Genomic DNA, 26557 nt, shown 5'->3' with positions numbered 1-26557 from the left:
AAGTCTATAAAAAAAATAAAGTATATTTTATTGTCACTTTATTTATATTATCATTTCAATTGTAATATTTCATAATGTAATTATTGCCATTAACAATACACATATGAGATAGTTTACACAGGTAAGCATATGTTACAATGAAAAAGTTTATGAAGATGAAAAGGATAAAGAATAACAATGGAATATATTTCTGTTATATTTTAATATAATAGATACATTGACTCTACTTCTACTTATACATATAATATTATGTATCAGAGGTATGTGTTTTAATAATAACGTTCATTCTATATTCTATATTCTTACTGTTTTAAAAGCATAGCAGTCCAACGCTGTCTGCGCATCTGTGCCGTGAGTATATCATAGTCCTTTTGTTGTAAGTATTATTTAATGTAGTTAACTTTTTTTCCGAAACTGGAAGATCATAAAATTTGCGTAAATATTCAATATTTAGAAAGATAATAGGTGTGTGTGTTGTGTGATAAGTAATAGAAATAAAAAATATAAATAATATACTTACAGTAGTTTTAATTGTTGTATCCTAGCAATTCTATAGAGAAAGCTGGAAAGAATTTATTTTCAACTACACTTTTAGTTCTTCCTCGTTGTAAGTAAAACGGATACATAACTGACCGACGTTTTTATTAACTAAAAAAATTATAAAGTTTGAAATATGATGGTATAAAATGAACACACAATTAAGAGGGAATTTATAATGTTATAAAAGATAGCAATTATATAAATAGTAGATATTAATACATCGATAAGAGATGTATTAATTAGTATCTTTCCAATATGTATTTACACCCTGCGTAATATAAAGACAGTTTATCAGGCAGAGAAGATGTTTGTGTCGAGTTTTCACTCATTTTAAATAACAGAGAGTTTATTCTATGTTTGCATTAGTTATTAAAACTACGATTAAATTAATACTATTAAATAATAAAATTTCTGATAAATGCGAAACGTATTGTATCAGAATTTCAATGTTACTACACAAAATTGTGTGTGTGTGTGTGTGTGTGTGTGTGTGTGTGTGTATGTGTATATGGGTATGTTTAATTATATATAATATTCATACTATTCTATTCTATTCTATACACATCAAAAAAAGTTTTGCACCACCTCGATTTCTGAGTAACCGTGTTGCATACGATCCACGTAGGAGTAAGGAATGAAAGTACAAAACGTGCAAATTATTATCTCCTGTTTTGTTCAGGGTAGTGTCAAAGAGGTTAACTATCAAGGCAGTGGTGGAACATACAAACGCAAGATATGAGGGTGGTGCAAACTTTTTTGATGTGTGTATTAAACCTTACGATATCTTACATTGCAAAACATAGCCATTGTTATAGGAAATACTTTTCCAGCAGTGAAATACACTGGTTCACTAAATTTAATTATAAATGGGATTAAGTCCTTTGCTTCTTTTGGAGCTAGGGAATACCATTTGCAATCATATGCCGCATAATGAATTCCATCGATCTTAGATATATTATAGTTATATTTAAATAAATATATACGAAACACACATCTAATAACTAAACACCTACTAACCAAGTATCTGTTTTATGCATTTGATCACTCAAAAAGTTGGACTCGATATACGTAATACGGCAGGTATACATATATAATATATGCAACAATAATAATATCTGTATCGTAGATACAGATCTGTATCAATATGTAATCAAAGAAAACAGTAATTACTTTATGAATGATTTATCTCTACATGAATTCTTATGAATGATTTATTTCTACAGAATGCAATAAACAACAATTTATCGCAAAAATCGATCGACTTTTTGACTGACCGAGTATTACATAAATCTGTATTGCTATAAAAGATGACAAATATAAATAAATACTTACTTTAGATATTAGTGCCTCGCCCACTGCGCAATAAATACCCATATGAAAGAGTAAGGCCAGAATAATGAGGAAACTAAGTGACAGACGTGTAAACGATATATCATTCTTTTCGTCTTCAAAGACCTAATTAATTCATTATTAAATTAAATTGTGTAAACAGAAGGATAGAATCTTTATATTGAAGTTATTGTGACAGAATTAGTTACGCTTTGGTATTAGATTCTTATTTATGATAACAATTATTAAAACTAAATATACCAATAAATACATTAGATAATTATAAAGATTCAGACACTTACAGTAACTAATAGAAACCCGCAGAACGCAAAGAGTATTGCAAAATACAGGAACAATATTAAAAGAATCACATTATATATATTTTCTATAGTATCTATAGTTCTAAAATATCATTTCACATGTATCACATAGATCGATATACACTGCAATATATGCAATATATGCATATATGTATACCTAAGCAATCGAAGATGATACATCACACTGCACCTCAATATAGCACGAAACTTTTGGTGACTATGTTTGAGACGATATCTCATGATGTCCAATTGTCCGCAAATATGAAAAACTAATAATCCAAAAAAATTGTCAATTCCTGTATATAGCATAGCAGCGATGATGAGAGAAATGTATTGGCTTATAATTGTTAACTCGTACTGCGGTCTCTTTGTTACGTCATAAATATAATAAGTTTGTACAGGTAATGATCTGTATGAATCAGTAATATTCGATGTCAATCTCATTGATTTTCCAAAAATAGACATGCCAAAAAGAAGTATGATCACCATCATTATTATTAGATACGTAATTGTAATAATTATACGTTCACGTAACGCCCATTTGATCATTGTATTTCTTTCGTAGATGGTTTTTGATTTTAACCAGTCTTCCATGACCATGTTCATGATCGGCATGAGAACTTCAAAATATCAGAAACTTTAATAAAATTGATAATTTTATACATATTTATATTATATTGAAAGTGTATTATTGTTTAGTTCAAACTGTGAAAAATCCATGCAAAGTATCTCTTTTCAATTTGAAAACAAAATTGTCACTACTTTATTTAATATTTACCTTCCTTTCTCCACCAAAATATTGCGAGCCTTATAATGGCGCTAAGAACCGGTAAAGTATATTGTAAATTATCTATTGTCATCATGATATCAGAACGAATTTTAATCAGAGAATGTATAGAAGGCACCAATAAACTTATCACCAGCACAAATGTAACGAATACACGTATATTGCTCATTAATTTCTTTTTGGGATTTTCTTCCGGATTAGGCCATATCCCAAGCAAATGCAAGCTTGCACGATTTAATTGTACTGCCCATTCGAAGTCTTCTTACAGAAATTATGATGAGACAATAATTGGTAGGAACTAATTTAACTTGTAACTTAAACAAAGTTTTCCTTTCGATATATATTACGTATACAAGATTTGTAATAATAAACATATATATAGAATATATCTTGAAATAATACATTCAAGAATATCTTGAAATAATTAGAATAATAAAAATATCCTAGAATAATTAACTAAATAAATTATTTAGAAATAATAATAACCAATCTTATTTGAAATATGAAAATTTATTTGTAGTTATAATATTAAACACCTTTTCGTCCGGAGTAGTTTGAATCATCCATATCAAAAGTTTATGAGAAACTGGCTGTTGCTATTTCTGCAGGAACCCACATTACCTCGCATTTAACAGAGTATTCTTTTTTAAACATCGCGTAAGCATAAACTTTTTAAAAGTGTGGGGCAAAGCACATTAAATATTCAAGTTGCTTCAGGGTACCGCACGGTTCTGTGCGAGAGATAAAAGCGGCAAACACATTTCGTATTATGTGCCTAAGCACAAGTCTGTTGCGATGTCACGCATTACATCTGCAGTTTTCTCACGTAGCACCATCGATTCACGACACAAGGAGGATGCAAGTTCATAATATATATGCTTAGTGTATAAAGAAAATAACTATGCTGAATACCTCCAAAATTATATATAACATAATTATATAAAATTCATATGTAATGACACAATTAAATCATAATATTATGTAAATTTAAACATATATAACTTTAAATGTAGTAAAAAAGGAGAACATTCAATTTGACACAAATAAAATAAAACTTTGCTAGACAGTTTACAAACACGTAGGCATTTTATGAGTATATTATAATTACTTTGCACTTAATATTAGAAAGAATGTATGAAAGCAATGTGATTGATAATTAATTAAAAGTTAGTGGGCACAAGTGTTTATTTCCTGTATTAATAGTGAATATGTAATCCAATATATACAGTAAAAGATGTTTTGTGTTCCTTGTAGTGAGCGAATTTTGATTAATGTTTTACAGATATTTTATTTTTCAAACATTTATATTTCACATTTTATAATTGTCATATTTATATTATTATTTCTGTTATAACAGTCCGTAATATAATTGTTGTTATTAATACAATGCACATGTGGACTTTTATGCATAATTACACATATACATATATCAGAATAAATTTCTGTTATCGAGATAAAAAAGATAAAGAATAACAGCTGAATAGTTTTGTTATATTCTAACGTAATGGATATGTTAACACTAATTTTGCTTATATAATATTATTTGATCAAAGTATTGCGTTTTAACAATGTCATTTATTTCATATTTCTATTCTAAAAGCACAGCAATGCAAGTCCACTACGATCAACATATCATGTAAACATCATGAATTTCAAAAGATAATACTTGGAAAATATTAATAATAAACTACTATGTATAAAATACTTACAGTCTTTCTAATTATTGCATTCTAGTAATCCTAGGAAAAGCTACAAATAATCTAATTTTACCCACATTTTAGTTTTTTCTTGATGTAAGTAAAACGGATATATAACTGGCCGACGTCTTTAGCAACTAAAAGATTTAAATAATGTGGTGTACTATAAGAGCATACATAAGATCAGCACGCAAGAAAAAACAAATGTAAAAATGTTACAAAGGATAATATTATTAATAAGGGATGTACTAGTTATTAAATTTCGAATATATTACACACTTTGCAAATCAATTTGTAAAACAGGGGCTTTTATCCACTTTAAATGAAGGATAATTTAGAAAATGTTGATGTACTTAATAAACATTAATTAAATTCCTGTTACTGCACAATAAAATTCCTAATAAATTGATAACGCATAATATTAGAATTTGAATTTTACAATACCTTACAATACCTTAAATCACATGCAATTATACGTATTTGGTATATTGAAACTAAAGTTATATTAATAATTAAAGATATTATAGTAATATTTGTGATATCTTACATTACAAAACATAGCCATTGTTACAGGAAATATTTTACCAGCAGTGAAATAAATAGGATCTCTAATTTTAATCATAAATAGGATTAAATCCTTTGCTTCTTTTGGATCCAAAGAATACCACTCATAATCATATACCGCATAATAAATTCCATTGCACTTATAGACATTACAGTTATAATTAAACAAATATTTAAGGAACACATGATTAATACATATATGCTTTATGTATTATAAGAATCTGTGATGCTAGTATACGATAAATAGAAATAAACTTACTTGGGTCATTAGCGTTTCACCAACAGCGCAATAAATTCCCATATGTATGATTATGGATGTAGTAATGAGGAAAAGAAATGATAAACGCGTAAACGATATATCATTTTCTTCGTCTTCAAACAGCTAATTAATTCATTATTAAATCGTATAATTCATTATTAAATCATGTGCTAACGGTTATAATCATCATTTTGACATAGAGTTCTTGTGAAAATGTTATGTACATTTTTGACAATTAGATTCTTGTGTACGATAATGATTATTAAGAATATTTATAGTAATAAGTAAGTTAGACATTTAAAAATGTAGCGGCACTTACAGCAACTAATAGGAATCCACAGAAGGCAAATAATATCCCAAAAAAGAGAAATAATATTAGCAGAATGACGTTGTATGTATCTTCTATGGTATTTATAGCTCTAAAATATCAGTTTATATATATCAAATATATCGACATGTAAGTATTGCAATGTATACATATATACCTAAGCAATCGAATATGATACATCACACTAGCTCTCAATACAACACGAAAATTTTCGTGATTACATTTGAGACGATTCCTCATGATGTTCAATTGTCCGCAAATATGAAAAACTAATAATCCAAAAAAATTGTCAATTCCTATATAAAGTATGCCTGTGGTGGTAATAGAGATGCATTGGCTAATGATTGTTAATTCGTATTGCGGCCTTTTTGTTACGTCGTAAATGTAATAAGTTGGTAGGGTCAATGACCTGCTGGAATCAGTGATATTTGATGTCAATGTCATTGATTTTCCGAAAATAGGTCCTATGACGAAAAAAATTATGAGCCCGATTGTTATTAGTATATACGAGCATGTAATAAATATACGTGCACGTAGCGCCCATTTAATCATCGTTTTCCTTTCATGGATATTTGTTGACTTTAACCAGTCTTCCACGATCATGTTTACAATTGATGTGAATGCTTCAAGAATATCGGAAATTATAATAAAAATAATAATATACATATTTATATCATATTGGATAGCAAAGATGCTTAGCTTTAAACTTATGAAAAGTCTGTGCAAGGTATCTCTTTTAAAGTTGTAAGTAAAATTTTATACGATGCTTCATGACACTTTCATAAAAGCATTTTCTTGTGGTTATATATTCTTCGTTTTGTTATATGTTTATATAAATGTGATAATATATTATTGAATATTTACCTTTTTTTTTCCACCAAAATATTGGAAGCTTTATAATGGTGCTAAGTATCGGTATAATAATTTGTAAATTGTCTATTGTCAGCATGATGTCCGAATTAGTTTTAATCAAGGAATGTACACAAGGCACCAATAAAGTTAGCATTACCAGTAATGTAAGCAACACACGTATATTACTTATTACTTCCTCTCTAGCACTTTCTTGCGGATTTGGCCATAACCCAAGTAAATTCAGACCCGCACGATTCAATTTCACTGCCCATTCGAAATCTTCCTACAGAAATTTTAATGAGACAATGTTCTGCAGAAACCAATTTACTTTTCAGTTTTCAATTTAAACAAATTTTCTCTACCGACACATGTATTACTATTTATAGAAGTTTTGTAATAATGAATTTTTGTATAAGGTATATTGGAATAATCGGAATAATAAAAATATCTTGGAATAGTTAACTAAAGAAACTATGCTTGTTTAGAAATAATAATAAATAATCTTATTCGAAAAACAAGTGGTTCCATTTTTAATTACAATATTAAACACCTTTTTGTTCCGAGTACTTCGAATCATCCATAACGAAAGTTTACGAGAAACTGATGATTGCTATGTCTGCAGGAATCGATGTTACCTCGCATTTAGCAGAGCATTCGAATGCATGTATAAACTTTTTAAAAGTGGAGGAAAGCACATTAAATATTCGAGCTGCTTTTAGTTCCATGCAGTTTGTGCGAGAATTAAGAGCGACAAAAAAAGTTCGTATTGATATGTGCCTAAGCACAAGTCTGTTGCGATGTCACGCATTACATCTGCCGTTTTCTCACGCAGTAGCATCAATTCACAACTCAAAAGATGCAAGGTCGTAATATGAACATGTCTTATATAAATATATATGTCTTACTAAATTAAGAAGATGACTGTGCTGAACATGTCCAACATTATATATACTTTAATTATATAAAATTCATGTATAATGACAGTTAAATAATAATATGACATGACGTAACCTTAAATATAATATATAATATGTTTAATAAAGGAAAATATCCAATTTGTCGCAAATGAAGTATACCTGTTTTAGAAATTGTATTTTGTGATTATTTGCTTTGCTTTTAATGTTAAAAAGAATGTAAGAAAGTATTGTGGTTCATAGTTAAAAGATATGTTAGAGGATTAAGAAGATATGTAATTTATATTAATAGGATATGTACCTAAATCAATCTTATTTTATACTAATTTTTTTGTGATTCTTTTAGAGATTAAATTTTGATTAATGTTTTACAGATATTTTAGTTTTTATGGATTTATATATTTCACATTTATCATTATAATATTTATAATTATTTTTGTTGTAATACTTCTGTTGTAACATAATTATTTTGATTAACATAATGCACAATTTTTTGCACAATTACACACACACACACACACACACACACACACACACACACACACACACACACACAGAGAGTATATATATGAGAATAAAAATATATTATCTAGAATGTCTATAGATATATGTATATAATATTAGATATTTGATCAAAGTATTTTATTTTAATAGTGTCGTTTATTTCATATTCCTATTCTAAAAGCAAACTGCAAGTCCCACTATGAACAACATATCATGTAAACATTATAAACCATTTGTATACGTACCATTTAACAACGTAGTTTTGTCCGAATTTTGAGCAAAATAAAATTTACAAAAAATTTAAATTAAAAAAAATAATATGCAATAAACATAAATAATAAATTGATGTGAATAAAGTACTTACATCCGTTTTAATTATTGCATACCAGTGATTCTAGCAAAAACCTACAAACAATTTAATCTTACATAACTTTTTAGTTTTTCCTTAACGTAAGTAAAACAGATATGTAACCGGCCGCTGTCTTTATCACCTAAAAAATTTAAATAATTTAGACTGTAATAACATATTTAATATCACAACACAAGTAAAATGGTTGAAACATTATTGAACATTATGAAACATGAATAATGGTACAAGGGATATAATAATTAGTAATAAGGAATGTACTAGTTATTAATTTGCGAATGCATAATAACATTCTGGAATTAGACAGATCAATTTATAAAACAGGGTATATGTGTTGAATTTTTATTCACTTTAAGTAGAAAATACTTTATTCTATATTTATGTTACTTAATAAAACAGTGATAAAATTCATGTTGTTGCATAATAAACTTTATCATAAGTTAGTTCACCCATAATATTAGAGTTTAAATATTATAATAGTTTAAACCACATAAAATTATGTTCGTGTATGTGAGAATATATATAATATTTATAATAAAGTTATTCTAATAGTTATGACATCTTACATTGCAAAGCATAGCCATTGTCACAGGAAATATTTTTCCAGCAGTGAAATAAACAGGATCTCTAATTTTAATCATAAATGGGATTAAATCCTTTGCTTCTTTTGGATCCAGAGAATACCACTCATAATCGTACACCGCATGATAAATTCCATTGTACTTATAGACATTACAGTTATAATGAAACAAATATTTAAGGAACACATGGTCACTACATATATGCTTTATGTAGGTATAAGAATCTGTGATGTTAGTATACGATGAATACAAATAAACTTACTTGGGTCATTAGCGTTTCATCAACAGCGCAATAAATTCCCATATGTGTGGTTATGGATATAATAGTGAGGAAAAGAAATGATAAACGCGTAAACGATATATCATTCCCTTCGTCTTCAAACAGCTAATTAATTCATATAATATGGTAACAGTTAGAATCTTCATTTTGACTTAGAAGTTCTTGTGAAAGAATTATGTACGCTTTTGACAATTAGATTCTTGTGTACGATAATAATTATTAAGAATATTTACATAGAAATATAGAATATGTATATAGTAAGGTAGATATTTCGAAACATTTAGCGTCACTTACAGCAACTAATAGGAATCCACAGAAAGTAAATATTATCCCAAAATACAGAAATAATATTAACAGAATGACGTTGTATGTATCTTCTATAGTATTTATAACTCTAAAATATCAGTTTATACATATCAAGTATATCGACTTTTATGTATTGCAATGTATGCATACATATATACCTAAGCAATCGAATATGATACATCACAGTAGCTCTCAATACGGTACGAAAATTATCGTGATTACATGTGAGACGATTCCTCATGATGTTCAATTGTCCGCAAATATGAAAAACTAATAATCCAAAAAAATTGTCAATTCCTATATAAATTATGCATGTAGTGGTAATAGAGATGCATTGGCTAATAATTGTTAATTCGTACTGTGGTCTTTTTGTTACATCGTAAATATAATAAGTTGGTATAGCCAATGATATGTGTGAATCAGTGATATTTGATGCCATCCTCATTGAATTTTCGAAAATAGGTATGACAAAAAGAATTATGAGTGCGACTACTAGTATTATATATGAGCATGTCATAAATATACGTGCACGTAGCGCCCATTTTATCATCATTTTCTTTTCCTGGATGTTTTTTGACTTTAACCAGTCTTTGACGATCATGTTTATGATCGATGTGAGAGCTTCGAAATATGGAAAATTTGAATAAAAATGATAATACTATATTTTTATATCATATTATAAGAGCAAAAAGCCTTGAACTTATGAAAAGTCTGTGCTAGGTATCTCTTATCAATTTTGCAAGCAGAAGTTTATAAGATGCTGATGACATTTCCATCAAAGCATATTTTTATGTATATCATATTCTTTGTTTCTTTTATATGTAAATAGTTATATGTAAAAGTTACTCATAATATTTTATTAAACATTTACCTTTTTTTTTTCTCCAAAATATTGGAAGCTTTATAATGGTGCTCATTACCGGTACCGTAATTTGTAAATTGTCTATTGTCAGCATAATATCAGAATGAGTTTTAATCAATGAGTGTATACAAGGCACCAATAAACTTATCACCACCAGAAATGTAATGATTACACGTATATTGCTCATTAATTTTTCTCTGGAATTTTCTTCCGGATCAGGCCATACCCCAATTAAATTCAAACTCGTACGATTCAATTTCACTGCCCATTCGAAACCTTCCTACGAAAATGTTGATGAGACACGCTTTTATAGAGGCTAATTTAAGTTAAACAATTTTTCCCTTTCAATATATTATACATATTACTGCTAACACAAGTTTTCTAATAATAATAAACGTATGTAAAATAAAATATTTTAGAATAATCAATTCAAAACATTGTGTTGATTTATAAATAAATTTGTAAATAATAATGAATAATGTTAGTTGATGTAAATATATTCCCATTTGTAGTTACAATGTTAAACACCTTTTCGTCCCGAGTAGTTCGAGTCATCCATATCGAAAGTTTACTAGAAACTGACGGTTGTTTTCCGTGCAAGAACCGAAGTTATCTCGCATTTAATAGAGCATTCTCATCGCGTATGCAGAAACTTTTTAGAAGCGAGGGGCAAAACACATTAAATATTTGAACTGCTTTCTACACGATTATGTGAGAAGTAATGTCGAGAAAATAATGAAGTACTAGTATATGAATAATAAGGTCGGTTAGAATGTCACGCATTACATTTGCTGTTTTCTCACGCAGTACCATCGATTTACGCCGCAAGGGATATATGTAAGGGGTATATGTCTTAATAAATTAAGAAGGCCACTGTGCGGAACATTTCTAACATTTAAATATAAATTAATTTTAAATTAAAATTCATATGTAATGGAATAGTTGAATTATAATATAATAGTACGTAACTTTTTAAATATAGTATGACTTATAACTTATATGCAACTTATTATATAAATATAATATAACTTTAAATGTAATAAAGAAAAATATTCAATTTGTCACAAATAAGGTATAACTTTGTTCTCTCTAGAAATATATTATGCATTTATTTTGCATTTTGTTTCTCATTATAATTAGTTTCCACTTAATATTAAAAAGAATATGAAAAAATGTGAAAGTATTGGTTGATAATTAAAAGTTAGTGGACAAAAAAGGTCTGTGTCCTGTATTAATATAATATGTAATCCAATATGATATAGTAAAATTTTTTGTGATTCTTTTAATGAGTTAATTTTGATAAATGTTTTACAGATATTTTATTTTTCATACATTTATACTATATTTCACAGTTTATTATTATAATATTTTTATTGTACTGTTATAACACTTCGTAATATAATTATTGTTGTTAATATACTGTACATATGGACTTTTATGCATAATTACATATATAAAAGAATAAAAATTATATTATATCGAGATAAAAAGAAAAAAAAAATAACAACGGAGTATTTTTGTTATATTTTAATGTAATGGATAATTAACACTCATTTTACTTATAAAATATTATTTGATCAAATGCGTTTTAACAATGTCATTTAATCCATATTTCTATTATAAGGGCACAACAATGCAAGTCCACTGCGAACAACATATCACATGTAAATATCAAAAATCATTATAAACCATTAAATAATGTAATTGACATTTGTTCGAATTTTAATCGTAATAAAAATTACTGAAAATTTAAAATTTCGAAAAATAATATTAATAATAAACTAATATATATAACATACTTACAGTCTTTTTAATTATTGCATTCCAGTGATTCTAAGAAAAGGTAAAAAGAATTTAATCTTATCTAAATTTTTAATTCTTCCTTGCCGTAAGTAAAACGGATATGTAACCAGCTGACGTCTTTATCAACTAAAAAAATTAAATGATTTGGAATATAAAGAATATATAAAATCACCACACAAGTAAAAACGGATTGAAAAATGTTATGACGGATGTATTAATTATTAATAAGGAATACTAACAATAAATATTAATTTTCGAATATGTATTAACAGGCCAAATAGATATATTAAGTTATAAAACAGTGTACATATGTTGAGCTGTTGCCCACACTATAAATAAAAGATAATTTATATTTTATATTTCTGTTATTTAATAAAATAGCGCTCAAATTCATGCTACTGTACTAAAGTTCCTGATAAATTGGTAATGCATAATATGAGAGTTAAAATGTTATAATAGTAAACATCATATAAAAGTATGTGCAGGTATGTGAGATTACAAATAATATTGATACTAAATTATAATAACATTTTTCTTAATATCTTATGATAAAATGACATCTTACATTGCAAAGCGTAGTCATTGTTATAGGAAATATTTTTCCAGCAGTGAAACAAACAGGCTCACTAACTTTAATCATAAATGGGATTAAATCCTTTGCTTCTTTTGGATCGAGAGAATACCATTCACACTCGTATACCGCATGGTAAATTCCATTGCACTTACAGACATTATAGTAATATTTAACAAGTATTTAAAAATACCATACTTACTATATGTCTGCTTTATGTATTATAAGAATCTATGTAGTATATGATGAATACAAATAAACTTACTTCGGCCATTAGCATTTCACCAACTGCGCAATAAATACTCATATGTATGAGTAATGATATAATAATCATGAAAGGAAATGACAGACGCGTGAACAATACATCATTCTCTTCATCTCCAACCAGCTAATTAGTTCATTATAAAATCATTATCTTTATTAAATCATATTATATAAATAGGAAGATACAAATCTTTATTGTGCTTTCGAAGTTCTTATCAAAGAATGAGATGCGTTTTGGCAATTACAATAGGTTCCCGCGTATGATAATAATTATTAAGAATATTTATAGTAATAAATAAGTTAGATATGTGTATAAATTCAGTATCACTTACAGTAACTAATAGGAATCCACAGCATGCAAACAGTATACCACAATATAGAAATAATATTAAAAGGATCACGTTGTACGTATCTTCTATAGTATTTATAGCTCTAAAATATCAGTTATGTCGGCACAATAATATATCAGATATATCGGTATTAAGTGTAATGCAATATGTGCATATATACCTGAGCAGTCGAATATGATACATCACACTAGTTCTCAGTACAACACGAAAATTGTCATGACTATGTTTGAAATGATATCTCATAATGTTTACTTGTCCGCAAATATGGAAAACTAATAATCAAAAAAAATTGTCAATTCCTGTATAAAGAATGCTTCCGGTAGTAAGAGAGATGCATTGGCTAATAATGGTTAATTCATACTGTGGTCTCTTTGTTACATCATAAATGTAATAGGTTGGTAGGGTCAATGATCTGTGTGAGTCAGTGATATTTGATGTCATTGATTTTCCGAAAATAGGTCCTATGACAAAAAACAGCATGAGCGCGATCGCTATCACAAAATACGTGATTGTAATAATTATACGTGCACGTAGCGCCCATTTTATCATCGTTTTCCTTTCATGGATGTTTTTTGTCTTTAACCAGTCTTCCATGATCATGTTTACAATCGATGTAAATGCTTAAAAAATATCGAAAGGTGTAATAAAAATGATAGTATGATACATAATGAGATCATCTTAAAAGAGCAAAAATATTTATCGTTGAATTCATGAAAAGTATGTGCAAAGTATCTTTTTTCAGGTTGTAATTTTATACTATGTTCATGAAACTTCCATAAAAGCATTTTCTCACGCTTATTTTTTGTTTCTTTTTTATATATAATGCTCTATTGAACATTTACCTTCCTTTTTCCACCAAAATATTGGGAGTCTTATAACGGTAGTAAGTATCGGAATCGTAATTTGCAAATTGTCTATTGTAAGCATGATATCAGAATGAATTTTAATCAGTAAATGTATAGAAGGCACCAGTAAATTTATCAGCACCAGAAATGTAAGGAATACACGTATATTGTTCACTAATTTCTCTCTGGGATTTTCTTTCGGATTAGGCCATAGCCCAAGCAAATTCAAACCCGCACGATTCAATTTCACTGCCCATTCGAAGTCTTCCTATAGAAATTTTAATGAGATAAAATTCTGTAGAAACTTATAATCTGACTTTAAGTTTAAACAAAATTTCTCTTTCGATATGTATATTACTGCTTATACAAGTTTTGTACAATGAATTTGTATAAAGTATATTGGAATAACTGGAATAATAAAAGTATCTTGCAATAATTGACTCAAAAAACTGAGCTTCTTTAGAAATAATAATAAATAATATGATTCAAAAAACGACTATTCCTATTTGTAGTTATAATATTAAAACCTTTTGGTTCGGAGTATTTGGAATTATTCATATTGAAAGTTTACGAGGAACTGATGGCTACTGTTCCTGCAGGTACCGACGTTACTTCGCATTCTTTTCGCAGAGAATTCCCATCGCGCTGGCACAAACTTTTAAAAGCGTGGGATGAAGCACATTAAATATTTAAGTTGTTTCTAGTTTCACGTAGTTTGTGAAACTAAGAAGTAATAGCCTCAAAAAACATTTCGTTCTAATATATGATTAAGCAGTCCGTTGTGATGTCACGCATTACATCTGCAGGTTTCTCACGCAGTCGATTCACGACACAAGGGATGCAAATTCGTAATACAGAAGTCTTAATAGGCTTAGAAGGCCGTAATAGTCTTAATAGGTCTTAAAAAAAGACGATAACTGAATACCTTAAAAATTATATATATAATATATTAATTATATAAAATTCATATGTAATGACATAAGTAATATTGTAATATTAAATAACCTTAAATAGTATGTTCTAAAAAAAACATTCAATATACATATATTGTCGCAAATATAATACAATTTTTCCTAAAAAGATATTTTGCAACACGTATATAGTTTGTAATTATGATTATTTATGTACATTTAATGTTAGAAAGAATAAAAAAAAAGCATTGTACGTGATTGATAATTGAAAGTTAAAAGATAAAGAAGATCTGTTTCTTATATTAATAGAATATATTATTTAATCTTATGTAGTAAAAAATGTTTTGTGATTTGTTTAATGCACAGTTTCCCAAACTGTTTTAGCTTACTGCCCCGTTTTCAAAGATAATTTTTTTCGACGCCCCCCTCAGGAAATCTCTGTCTTTATCTCAACTAATATGAAAATTGTAAGCGTAGCTGTGTCAGTAATTTCATCAAAATATTTCTGTAGCTGTGTATGTAATTTTTGAATTTCAAAATACCTGGAAATGAAACAACTTGGAACTGAAGTGTTAAAACTATTTAGTCAAGTGAATTATGTATCTATAGAGTCAAATTTACTTAAAAAGATATTTAGGCAACCAAATGTTTTTCGTCTTCTTATTTCCCACTTACTCCTCAACGTCCCCCTAGTGCCGCTGAGGACAACACCCTTCCAGATCTCTCTAGCACCCACAAGGGAACGATAGCACCCACTTTGGGAAACTCTAATTTAGTGGGTTAATTTTAATTAATGTTTTATAGGATGAAAGGTACAAAAAAGCGCCAAGTATACGCGCCCGAAGAAAGCGTTCAAAGATGAACTCTATAAAACTAATGATATCGACAAATTGCGCCAACTATAAGAATGAGTATATACAGTGCTGGCAAAAAGTTCCGGAACGGTTAAAAATCTTGAAAAATCATGATTTAGTGGAAAAATGTTTCAAACAAAAAGCATAGGGCTTAAAAAAATCTATTAGATGATGATATCTATTTGACCTTGGTATGACCTTGGAAGGCCGGTCATGGTCTAAATAAAAATCTTAAATGGAAACCCCTATTTTTTATTACATATTCTTGTAGCTTAGCTCGAGAGCTTTTCGAAACGCTATAATAAATTTTTTTTCTCTTACGTACTTTTTGACTTATAAGGCTTGAAGGTTACACAGTACCGCCGGCATTAGAATTACTCAAAGTGTACCGCATGGAGGTTGCACGGTCGGATTTATACCTCTTTTGTGTGTGTGTGTGTGTGCGCGCGCGCGCGTGTGCGTGTGCGTGTGTGTGTGTGTGTGTGTAATGTCGTTGTTCGTACATACGAGTATAAACTATTTTTGTGAAGTTAGTTTTATGAAGAACACACACACTCATACACGCACGCACGCACACACGCACATACACGCACGCGCACACGCACAAAAGAGGTGTAAATCCGACCGTGCAACCTCCACGCGGTACACCTTGGGTAATTCTACCGGCGGTACTGTGTAACCTTCAAGCCTTATAAGTCAAAAAGTACGTAAGAGAAAAAAAATTTATTATAGCGTTTCGAAAAGCTCTCGAGCTAAGCTACAAGAATATGTAATAAAAAATAGGGGTTTCCATTTAAGATTTTTATGTTGACCATGACCGGGCTTTCCAAGGTCATACCAAGGTCAAATAGATATCATCATCTAATAGATTTTTTTAAGCCCTATGCTTTTTGTTTGAAACATTTTTCCACTAAATCATTATTTTCCAAGATTTTTAACCGTTCCGAAACTTTTTGCCAGCACTGTATAATAGATATCTTTTAACTAAACATGCTTAAAACATAATACTCGTATCATTGAGACTTGAAGTTTTTGATCTCACATCAATTTCTTATTCTATTATTATAAATGGATGATTTGCTGTTGTGATTATATAATTTTTAATTGGTGCAAAATATTAGTATCCTGCTTTTATTTTTACTTATTAAAATTATGTTTTATATAGTTTGTAATACTTTATCTAAAATTAGACAAATACTAAAGATAAGTACAGAATGCATTAGATACATCCCGTAAGCTTCTTGTAACGTGTTGTGCTTTAATAACATAAAAGATATTACCATTAAAAACACCATAACTTTATAAATATTTCTTTGATTTTAATCACTACCGTGACTCTTACCTACCGTGCCATATAAATGTATTGATTAAAATTAAAAGAAATATCTATTTATAAAGTTATGCGAAGTTCGAAATGTGACGCTTTTGATCGATACTGAAGTTAACATTATCTACTCTATATTTACGTGTCATTTCGAGCGTCAAAACTAGCGAATTTCATATTTGTTCATTCATCTTTCTGCGAGCCCCCTTGCCCTCACTTGACGATGGTGTAGAAAACGGAGTATCTTAATCGTAAAATCGTCACATTTTGAACTTTGCATCGCAATATTATATTTCAGTGATTCTAGGAAGAGCTACAAACAATCTAATCTTACATAAATTTTTACTTCTTTCTTGATGTAAGTAAGACGGATATATAACCGGCCGATGTCTTTATTAACTAAAAACAGTTTAAACAGTTGAATTATAACAATAATAATATATGTACATATACATATAATCAACATACAAATACAAAATGCTATCCGGGTTATATAAATTATCAATAAAAGATGAAGAAATCATAAAGATGGATTAATTTATGAAACAGAATATAGTGTTGAAGTTTTAATCCTTTAATACAGTTTAAACTATGTTTATATTACAAACTAACACTTTTGTTTGAATAATCAAAACTTGATAATATTCTATAACAAGTATATATTACAAAAGAATAAACCACATACACTTATGCGCACGCGCACATGCGTGTTTGCTATGTATATATATGTAATATGCATGCTAAAGTACCAACACTTCTGAGAGAGAGATATCTTACATTGCCAAGCATAGCCATTGTTATAGGAAATACTTTCCCAGCAGTGAAATATATTGGCTCACTAACTTTAATTATAAATGGGATTAAGTCCTTTGCGTTTTTTGGATCCAGGATATACCATTCGCAATCATATACCGCATAATGAATTCCATTGATCTTAAATAAAGTAAGAATTATATTTAAACAAATATATAAGGAACCTATTAAATACATATATACATATATGTTTAGTAGACCATTGTTTTATGTATTATAGAATTCTATATTGCAAGTACATATACTATAAATAGAAATAAACTTACTTCTGTCATTAACGCTTCGCCAACAGCGCAATAAATACTCATATGTACGATCATGGAGATGATAATAAGCAAAAGAAATGACAAACGCGTTACCGATATATCATTTCCTTCGTCTTCAAACAGCTAATTAATTCAATATTAAATCATATTATATGCAAACGACTAGAGTCTTTGACTTAGAAGTAATTGTAAAAGAATTAAATGTGCTTTAAGTAATTAGATTATTATGTTAAAATGTTTATTAAGAATGAATATAGCAATAAAAAATTAGGTATTTCGAAACATTTAGTGTCACTTACAGTAACTAATAGGAATCCGCAGAATGCAAACATTATTAGATAATATAGAAACAATATTAAAAGGATCACATTGTACGTATCTTCTATAATATTTATAGCTCTAAAATATAAGCTTACATATATAAAAATATCGGTATAAGTATATTGCAATATATGTTTATATACCTGAGTAATCGAATATGATACCTCACACTACTTCTCAATACAGCATGAAAATTTTTATGACTATGTTTGAGACGATTCCTCACAATGTTCAATTGTCCGCAAATATGAAAAACTAATAACCCAAAAAAATTGTCAATTCCTGTATAAAGAATTGCTGCAGTGATCATAGAGATGCATTGATTAATAATTGTCAATTCATACTGTGGTCTCTTTGTTACATCGTAAATGTAAAAAGTTGATAGGGGCAATGATTTGCCCGAATCAGTGATATTCAATGCCAAAGTCATTGATTTTCCGAAAATAGGTATGACAAACATTATTATGATCGAGGTCACTATAATTATATATGTGCATATAATAAATATACGTGCACGTGACGCCCATTTTATCATTGTTTTTCTTTCACGGATGTTTTTTGTAGTTAACCAGTCTTGGACGATCATGTTTATGATCAACGTGAGAGCTTTAAAATATCGGCAATGTTAAGAAAGGTAATGTTATACTATAATATTATACATATTTATGTTATAGTAAAAGACATTGTTGAGTCTGTGAAACATTTATGCTAATATATGTTTTTACCTTTTTAACTTTTGCAACCAAGATTTTATAACATATTTTACAAAAATATTTTATAATATATTTATTATAAACAAGATATTACGACATAAATATGTATACATTATATAACATATACATATTTCATGATTCTTCCATTAATACATTTTCTTATGTATCTTCTTATGTATATATTCTTTATTCTTTTATGTATATAAATGTCATAATGTTTTAGTAAACTTTTACCTTTCTTTCTTCTCCAAAATATTGGGAGCCTTATAATGCTGCTAAGAACTGGTAACGTAATTTGTAAATTGTCTATTGTTAGCATGATATCAGAATGAGTTTTAATTAATGAATGAATAGAAGGCACCAATAAACTTGTCACCACTAGAAATGTAAAAACGATACGTATATTGTTGATTAATCTTTGTCTGGTACTTTCTTGTGGAGTTGGCCATAGCCCAATCAAATTCAGACCCGCACGATTCAATTTCACTGCCCATTCGAAATCTTCCTACAGAAAGTTTAATGAGATAAGGTTCTGTAGAAACTAATCTGTCTTTCAATTTAACCAAATGTTCTCTTTCGACATATATTATTACTCATATAAATTTTATAATAATGATTTTGTGTAGTTATTGAAATTATAGTCGAAATAATAAAATAGCTTAGAATAACTAACTCAAGAAAATGTGCGTGTTTAGAAATAGTAATAAACAATATGATTCGAAAATATATTCGAAAAACGCATATTTCCATTTGTAGTTACAATATTAAACACCTTTTTGTCCCGAGTACTTGGAATCATCCATATCGGAAGGTTATGAGAAACTGGCGGTTGCTATTTCTACAGGAACCCATGTTACCTCGTATTTCACGGAGCATTCTCTTTTAACATCGCGTATGCATAAACTTTTTAAAAGTGAGGGACAAAGCTCATTAAATATTCGAACTGCTTTTTCTTTCGAAGCGGGCATGTTAAAAGTAATGGCGACAAAAAATTATGTAGGTACTAGTGCATGATTAATAAGTCGGTTGCAATGTCACGCATGACATTTGCAGTTTTTTCACGTAGCATCGATTCACGACGACGCAAGAGATGCAAAGTAGAAATATATGTGTCTTAATGAATTAAGAAGACAGTTGTGCTGAATGCCTGCAACAGTATATCTGTATGTCTTCATTAACTAAAAATTTAACACATTTGAAGGTTAATAATATATATATACATATAATCAACATACAAATAAAAACAGTTTAAAAATGCTATTATCCTCCTATTCTAAAAAAGGCGTGTTAACATCGTGAAGTTCATTTTTGAGGCCTCTTTTCCGCGACGCTGATTGGTTCTCTCACTTGGCTCGAACTTCGTGTGACTTAAACTTCGTGTTGCGAATGTCAGAATGTCATAGTGGCTGTCAGTGCGGTTATATTGATACTTTTATTTATTATATTATTTTTATTTTTATTTAAAAAAAATTTTTTTTTACTTATAGCGCGCGTAGCGCGCGCCTGTGTCTAGTAGTAATTAAAAGATATAAAAATAAAAGATGTAAAAATCGTAAAGATGGATTAATTTATGAAACAGAGTATATGTGTTGAAGCTTTAATCCTTTAATACATAGTTTCAACTATGTGTTTTCATTACATAATAAAACTGTTATTTGAATGATCCAAAATTGATGATACTCTATAAAAATAATAATAATAATAATTATATATACATATGTATGTGTATATTTTGATTATAATTACTTCACACTTAATGTTAGAAGGATTGTAAGAAAGCATTTTGATTGATAGTTTAAAAATACGCTAGAAGATCAAGAAGATCTGTTCTTACACTAATAGGACTTCTAATCCAATTTAACTTGGTAAAAGATATTTTGTGATTGTTTTAATATTAATTAATGTTCTATAGATTCTTTATTCTTAATTCCTTGCCTTAGAGTTAAGAGAAAATGTAGGATTTTTTTCATTGGAAATAAGTCTTGAGAAGTATATGAAATATTTGTTTGTTTTATAGTTTTTAGTGTCATGTTTATATTATTATTTCCTATTACTTTGTACTATATATAATTGTTGTTATTTACACAATGCAAATATAGAAATTTTTTCACATTTACAAACGTTTGTCAGAATTGAAAAATGTTATAAAGATAAAAAGGATAAAAAATGACAGCAGAATACTTTTGTTGTATTTTATTTGCAATAGCCACGTTAATACCAATTCTATGATACTTATATAACAGTTGATCGAAATAATGTTATATAAGTATCATAGAATCGGTATTAACGTGGCTATTGCAAATAAAATACAATAAAAGTATTCTGCTTTAACATGTCGTTCACTTTAGATTTCTATTTTTCTAAAAGCACAGCAGTGCAAAATAGAGTGTGAAGAACGCATCGTGAATATACAGGGTGTCTGAGACCACCCGTACATGCCGAATATTTTGATAACTGAGCGTGACAGATAAAAATGTTTTAATCAAAAGTTGTAGGGCTTTAACAATTACATGAAATGGTGATACATATTTGACCTTGACAGCAGTTATGCAGGAAGTCTCAAGGTCAACTTTAAAATCTTAAATGGAAACTCCCATTTTTTATTATATCATCTTCTTCTACCAATTAATTGGAACAACTTTTGTCTGAAACATGTTTTCTGAAAATGCCTCCATTGACCTTGACATGTATTTGAAATAAAAACTACATTTTGAAATAAAAAAGTCTCGCTCTTAACATAATCCAGAACTAACGACGAGGACGTGGCGAGTTTCTAGTTCCATGTTTTTTCTTAATTTAAAAAATTGTAATGTTTTTAAAATGTTTTCAGTGGTACGGCCAAAAAAACGGAAAAATAATTAATAAACATAGTGATACCAAATACTATGTTACACAAACCAATTATGAATACGTAAAAGCATTTAAAAAAAACTGAAATAGCTGTCCCGTATTTGGACAGCTATTTCAGTTTTTTTGATAAAATACTATGTTACACCAATATAATACGTGCATTTAACTGAAATAGCTGTATTTGGACAGCTATTTCAGTTTTTTAAATGCTTTTACGTTTCATTTTTTGTAATAGTATTTGTATCACTATGGAGGCATTTTCAGAAACATGTTTCAGACAAAGTTGTTCAATTAATTGTAGAAAATGATATAATAAAAATGGAGTTTCCATTTAAGATTTTAAGTTGACTTGAGACTTCCTGATAACTGTGTCAAGGTCAAATATGTATCACCATTTCATGTAATTTTAAACTTTTATTTTTTATCTGTCACCTCAGTTATCAAAATTCGCATTACTGTCTCAGACACCCTGTATAATTTCATATTCTGTATTTTTTACTAACGTAATTTTATCCGACTCTTGAATATATTAAAATTTATAAAATATTCAAAATTTAAAAAGATTATATGCGATAAAATAATAAATAATAAGTTGATATAAATAAAATACTTACAGTCTGTTTAAATATAACATTTCAGTGATCCTAGGAAGAGCTACAAACAATCTAATCTTATATACATTTTTACTTCCTTCTTGATGTAAGTAACACGGATGTATAACCGGCCGATGTCTTTATTAACTAAAAAAAGTTAAAAAAGGTGAATAATAATAATAATAATAATAATATATGTACATATACATATAATCAACATACAAATAGCTAATGATATCCGGGTTATATAAATTATCAATAAAAGATGAAGAAACCATAAAGATGGATTAATTTATGGAACACGGTATAGGGTTGAAATTTTAATCTTTTAATACAGTTTAAACTAAGGTGCAGTGGGGAAAGTGGAGACTGGTTTTTGTAGAGTTGGACATTAAATGTATATATTATCACTCTCTAACAGAAATAGTTAATATTATCGGTGTTCCAAGTATTGTGCAATTATTATTGTTCAACTTATAATGACTTTGGCGTCATTTTTCCTTTCAAATTTACATGACAGAAAATTATACGACGTGTCAATTGCTCTTGCTTTCCCTCACAACGGGGCAAAAGCGTAGCTGCGAGTTAAAAGTGTATTGCAGCCTTATTATATGTTTATATTACAAACTAAATCTTTTGTTTGAATGATCAAAACTTGAAACTATTCTATAATAAGTATATATTACAAAAGACTAAACCACATACAATTATGTGCACGCGCATGTGGTTGTCTATATTTAGACAAACACATGCGCGTGTACATAATTGTATGTGGTTTAGTCTTTTGTATATATATATATATATATATATATATATATATGTAATATGCATACTAAAGTACCAACACTTCTGAAAGACAAATATCTTACATTGCCAAGCATAGCCACTGTTATAGGAAATACTTTCCCAGCAGTGAAATATAGTGGCTCACTAACTTTAATTATAAATGGGATTAAGTCCTTTGCATTTTTTGGATCAAGGATATACCATTCGCAATCATATACCGCATAATGAATACCATTGATCTTAAATAAATTAAGAATTATATTTAAACAAATATATAAGGAACCTATTAAATACATATATACATATATGTTTAGTAGACCATTGTTTTATGTATTATAGAAGTCTATATTGCTAGTACATATACTATAAATAGAAATAAACTTACTTCTGTTAGTAACGCTTCGCCAACAGCGCAATAAATACCCATATGTAAGATCATGGAGATAATCATCAGGAAAAGAAATGACAAACGCGTTACCGATATATCATTTCCTTCGTCTTCAAACACCTAATTAATTCAGTATTAAATCATATTATATGCGAACGACTAGAGTCTTTGACTTACAAGTAATAGTAATTGTAAAAGAATTATATGTGCTTTAAGTAATTAGATTATCATTTGTAAATGATTATTAAGAATAATTATAGCAATAAAAAATTAGGTATTTCGAAACATTTAGTGTCACTTACAGTAACTAATACGAATCCGCAGAATGCAAATATTATTAGATAATATAGAAACAATATTAAAAGAATCACATTGTACGTATCTTCTATAATATTTATAGCTCTAAAATATAAACTTACATATATATATAAAAATATCGGTATGATTATATTGCAATATATGTTTATATACCTGAGCAATCGAATATGACACATCACACTACTTCTCAATACAGCATGAAAATTTTCATGACTATGTTTGAGACGATTACTCATGATGTTCAATTGTCCGCAAATATGAAAAACTAATAACCCAAAAAAATTGTCAATTCCTGTATAAAGCAGAGCAACGGTGATGATAGAGATGCATTGGTTAAGAACTGTTAATTCATACTGTGGTCTCTTTGTTACATCGTAAATGTAAAAAGTTGGTAGGGGCAATGATTTGTCTGAATCAGTGATATTCAGTGGCAATATCATTGATTTTCCGCAAATAGGCATGCCAAAAAAAAATATAAATGCCATTGTTATTACAACATACGTGCATGTCATAATTATACGTGTACATAGCGCCCATTTGATCATTATATTCCTTTCGTGGATGTTTTTTGACTTCAACCAGTCTTCGACGATCATGTTTATGATCGACGTGAGAACTTTAAAATATCGGAAATTTTAAGAAAAATAATATGATATAATATTATACATATTTATAGGATATTAAAACAGTAACATTGTTAAGTCTTAAACTGTGAAAGATTTATGCTAATATCTCTTTTTAACTTTAACTTCTTAACTTTTGCAACCAAACTTTTATAACATATTTTATGACTCTTCTATAAATATATTTTCTTATGTGTATATATTCTTTATTCTTTTGCGTATATAAATGTCATAATGTTTTAGCAAACGTTTACCTTCCTTTTTCCTCCAAAATATTGGGAGCTTTATAATGCTGCTAAGAACCGGTAACGTAATTTGTAAATTGTCTATTGTTAGCATAATATCAGAATGAGTTTTAATTAATGAATGCACAGAAGGCACTAGTAAACTTATCACCACCACAAATGTAAGGACGACACGTATATTGCTAATTAGTTTCTGTCTGGGATTTTCTTCCGGATTAGGCCATAGCCCAATTAAATTCAGACCCGCACGATTCAATTTCACTGCCCATTCGAAATCTTCCTACAGAAAGTTTAATGAGATAATGTTCTGTAGAAACTAATCTGTCTTTCAATTTAACCAAATTTTCTCTTTCGACATATATTATTATTCATATAAAGTTTGTAATAATGATTTTGTGTAAAGTTATTGTAATAGTCAAAATAATAAAAATATCTTAGAATAATTAATTCAAGAAAATGTGATTGTTTGGATATAATAAGAAATAATCTTATTCGAAAAAGAATTGTTTCATTTGTAATTACAATATTAGACACCTTTTTGTCCCGAGTACTTGGAATCATCCATATCGAAAGTTTACGAGAAACTGGCGGTTGCTATTTCTACAGAAACCCACGTTACCTCGCATTTAACAAAGAATTCTCTTTTAAACATCGCGTATGCATAAACTTTTTAAAAGTGAGGGGCAAAGCACATTAAATATGCGAACTGCTTATTCTTTCAAGCGAGAAGTGAGATGTGAGAAGTAATGCCGACAAAAAAATTTGATATATGATTAATAAGTTGGTTGCAATGACACGCATTACATCTGCAATTTTCTCACGCAGTAGCATCGATTCACGATGCAAGGGATGTGAGTTCGTAATATATATATCTTAATGTATAAAAAAGACAAGAAGTGCTGAGTACCTCTAACGTTACATATAAAGGGTGTTTAAAAGAAAGTATTCAGTGTTCATGCTAGATAGTACAATGCAATACTAAGTAAAAGTCTTAAAATAAACATAGGTCGAAAACTCAATCGTTTCAGAGATATAAACATTTGACTTCCATACATATTTGTGCATGTGATATAAAAATGGTCATTCAGTTATCATTATATTACTTTATTTTTTATATATTTATATTATTTATATATTTATACTAACATCCCCCGTCACGCGGGCTTGGCCCGCGATATTATGTGTAGAATTAAATAAAAACACATTTTACCCTTTCTCACCCGTTAGGG

General features: G+C 28.6%; 5 protein-coding genes across 16 annotated transcripts; all 5 read right to left on the bottom strand.

Annotated features, from left to right (window-relative positions):
• Nucleotides 1–11: 11 nt before the first annotated feature.
• LOC105286680 (odorant receptor 43a-like) lies at nucleotides 12–4040 on the bottom strand. 7 transcript variants are annotated; one of them, XR_895290.3, is made up of 8 exons: nucleotides 3513–4040; nucleotides 2968–3234; nucleotides 2347–2809; nucleotides 2172–2271; nucleotides 1873–1995; nucleotides 1330–1485; nucleotides 521–648; nucleotides 12–414 (listed from the first exon to the last, which is right to left on the bottom strand). XR_895290.3 is itself a non-coding variant. In XM_020034055.2 (7 exons), the coding sequence occupies exons 1-7, from the start codon at nucleotides 3541–3543 to the stop codon at nucleotides 592–594; spliced, it is 1197 nt and encodes a 398-aa protein (XP_019889614.1). In that variant the 5' UTR covers nucleotides 3544–4040; the 3' UTR covers nucleotides 12–591. The 7 variants fall into 7 exon arrangements, 4 of the variants coding, with proteins under 4 accessions (XP_019889614.1, XP_011350100.2, XP_019889616.1 ...); XR_002193870.1 differs by lacking the exon at nucleotides 12–414 and adding an exon at nucleotides 1558–1674 and having other exon boundaries at nucleotides 618–648; nucleotides 1330–1390; XR_895292.3 differs by lacking the exon at nucleotides 2172–2271 and having other exon boundaries at nucleotides 1873–1945.
• A 96-nt stretch (nucleotides 4041–4136) lies between these two features.
• LOC105286672 (odorant receptor 43a) lies at nucleotides 4137–7933 on the bottom strand. Of its 2 annotated transcripts, XR_002193872.2 has the most exons (7): nucleotides 6689–7933; nucleotides 5982–6447; nucleotides 5816–5915; nucleotides 5497–5619; nucleotides 5221–5376; nucleotides 4686–4810; nucleotides 4137–4594 (listed from the first exon to the last, which is right to left on the bottom strand). XR_002193872.2 is itself a non-coding variant. In XM_020034059.2 (6 exons), exons 1-6 carry the CDS (start codon nucleotides 6828–6830, stop codon nucleotides 4754–4756), a joined length of 1044 nt encoding a protein of 347 aa, XP_019889618.2. In that variant the 5' UTR covers nucleotides 6831–7933; the 3' UTR covers nucleotides 4137–4753. The 2 variants fall into 2 exon arrangements, 1 of the variants encoding a protein (XP_019889618.2); XM_020034059.2 differs by having other exon boundaries at nucleotides 4137–4810.
• A 247-nt stretch (nucleotides 7934–8180) lies between these two features.
• Nucleotides 8181–12233, bottom strand: LOC105286673 (odorant receptor 43a). 4 transcript variants are annotated; one of them, XR_003406762.1, is made up of 8 exons: nucleotides 11019–12233; nucleotides 10500–10766; nucleotides 9787–10249; nucleotides 9617–9716; nucleotides 9305–9427; nucleotides 9028–9183; nucleotides 8459–8585; nucleotides 8181–8291 (listed from the first exon to the last, which is right to left on the bottom strand). XR_003406762.1 is itself a non-coding variant. In XM_020034054.2 (7 exons), exons 1-7 carry the CDS (start codon nucleotides 11047–11049, stop codon nucleotides 8529–8531), a joined length of 1197 nt encoding a protein of 398 aa, XP_019889613.2. In that variant the 5' UTR covers nucleotides 11050–12233; the 3' UTR covers nucleotides 8181–8528. The 4 variants fall into 4 exon arrangements, 3 of the variants coding, with proteins under 3 accessions (XP_019889613.2, XP_011350079.2, XP_011350080.1); XM_020034054.2 differs by having other exon boundaries at nucleotides 8181–8585; XM_011351777.3 differs by lacking the exon at nucleotides 8181–8291 and having other exon boundaries at nucleotides 8496–8585; nucleotides 10500–10770.
• A 5732-nt stretch (nucleotides 12234–17965) lies between these two features.
• LOC105286675 (odorant receptor 43a-like) lies at nucleotides 17966–20857 on the bottom strand. 2 transcript variants are annotated; one of them, XM_011351780.3, is made up of 6 exons: nucleotides 20298–20857; nucleotides 19760–20030; nucleotides 18956–19418; nucleotides 18791–18890; nucleotides 18492–18614; nucleotides 17966–18345 (listed from the first exon to the last, which is right to left on the bottom strand). In XM_011351780.3, the coding sequence occupies exons 1-6, from the start codon at nucleotides 20322–20324 to the stop codon at nucleotides 18127–18129; spliced, it is 1203 nt and encodes a 400-aa protein (XP_011350082.1). In that variant the 5' UTR covers nucleotides 20325–20857; the 3' UTR covers nucleotides 17966–18126. The 2 variants fall into 2 exon arrangements, with proteins under 2 accessions (XP_011350082.1, XP_011350083.1); XM_011351781.3 differs by having other exon boundaries at nucleotides 19760–20026.
• Nucleotides 20858–21108: 251 nt separating this feature from the next.
• Nucleotides 21109–26470, bottom strand: LOC113561399. The gene is made up of 7 exons (XM_026971002.1): nucleotides 25863–26470; nucleotides 25338–25604; nucleotides 24445–25076; nucleotides 24140–24262; nucleotides 23838–23993; nucleotides 22990–23115; nucleotides 21109–21206 (listed from the first exon to the last, which is right to left on the bottom strand). Exons 1-6 carry the CDS (start codon nucleotides 25891–25893, stop codon nucleotides 23059–23061), a joined length of 1266 nt encoding a protein of 421 aa, XP_026826803.1. The 5' UTR covers nucleotides 25894–26470; the 3' UTR covers nucleotides 21109–21206; nucleotides 22990–23058.
• Between the last annotated feature and the right edge of the window lie 87 nt (nucleotides 26471–26557).

Source organism: Ooceraea biroi, chromosome 7, assembly GCF_003672135.1.
Source record: "Ooceraea biroi isolate clonal line C1 chromosome 7, Obir_v5.4, whole genome shotgun sequence".
Classification (NCBI taxonomy): Eukaryota; Metazoa; Arthropoda; class Insecta; order Hymenoptera; family Formicidae; genus Ooceraea; species Ooceraea biroi.
The sequence above is the reverse complement of the archived record's forward strand: the minus strand, read 5'-3'. Positions and strand labels throughout refer to the sequence as shown.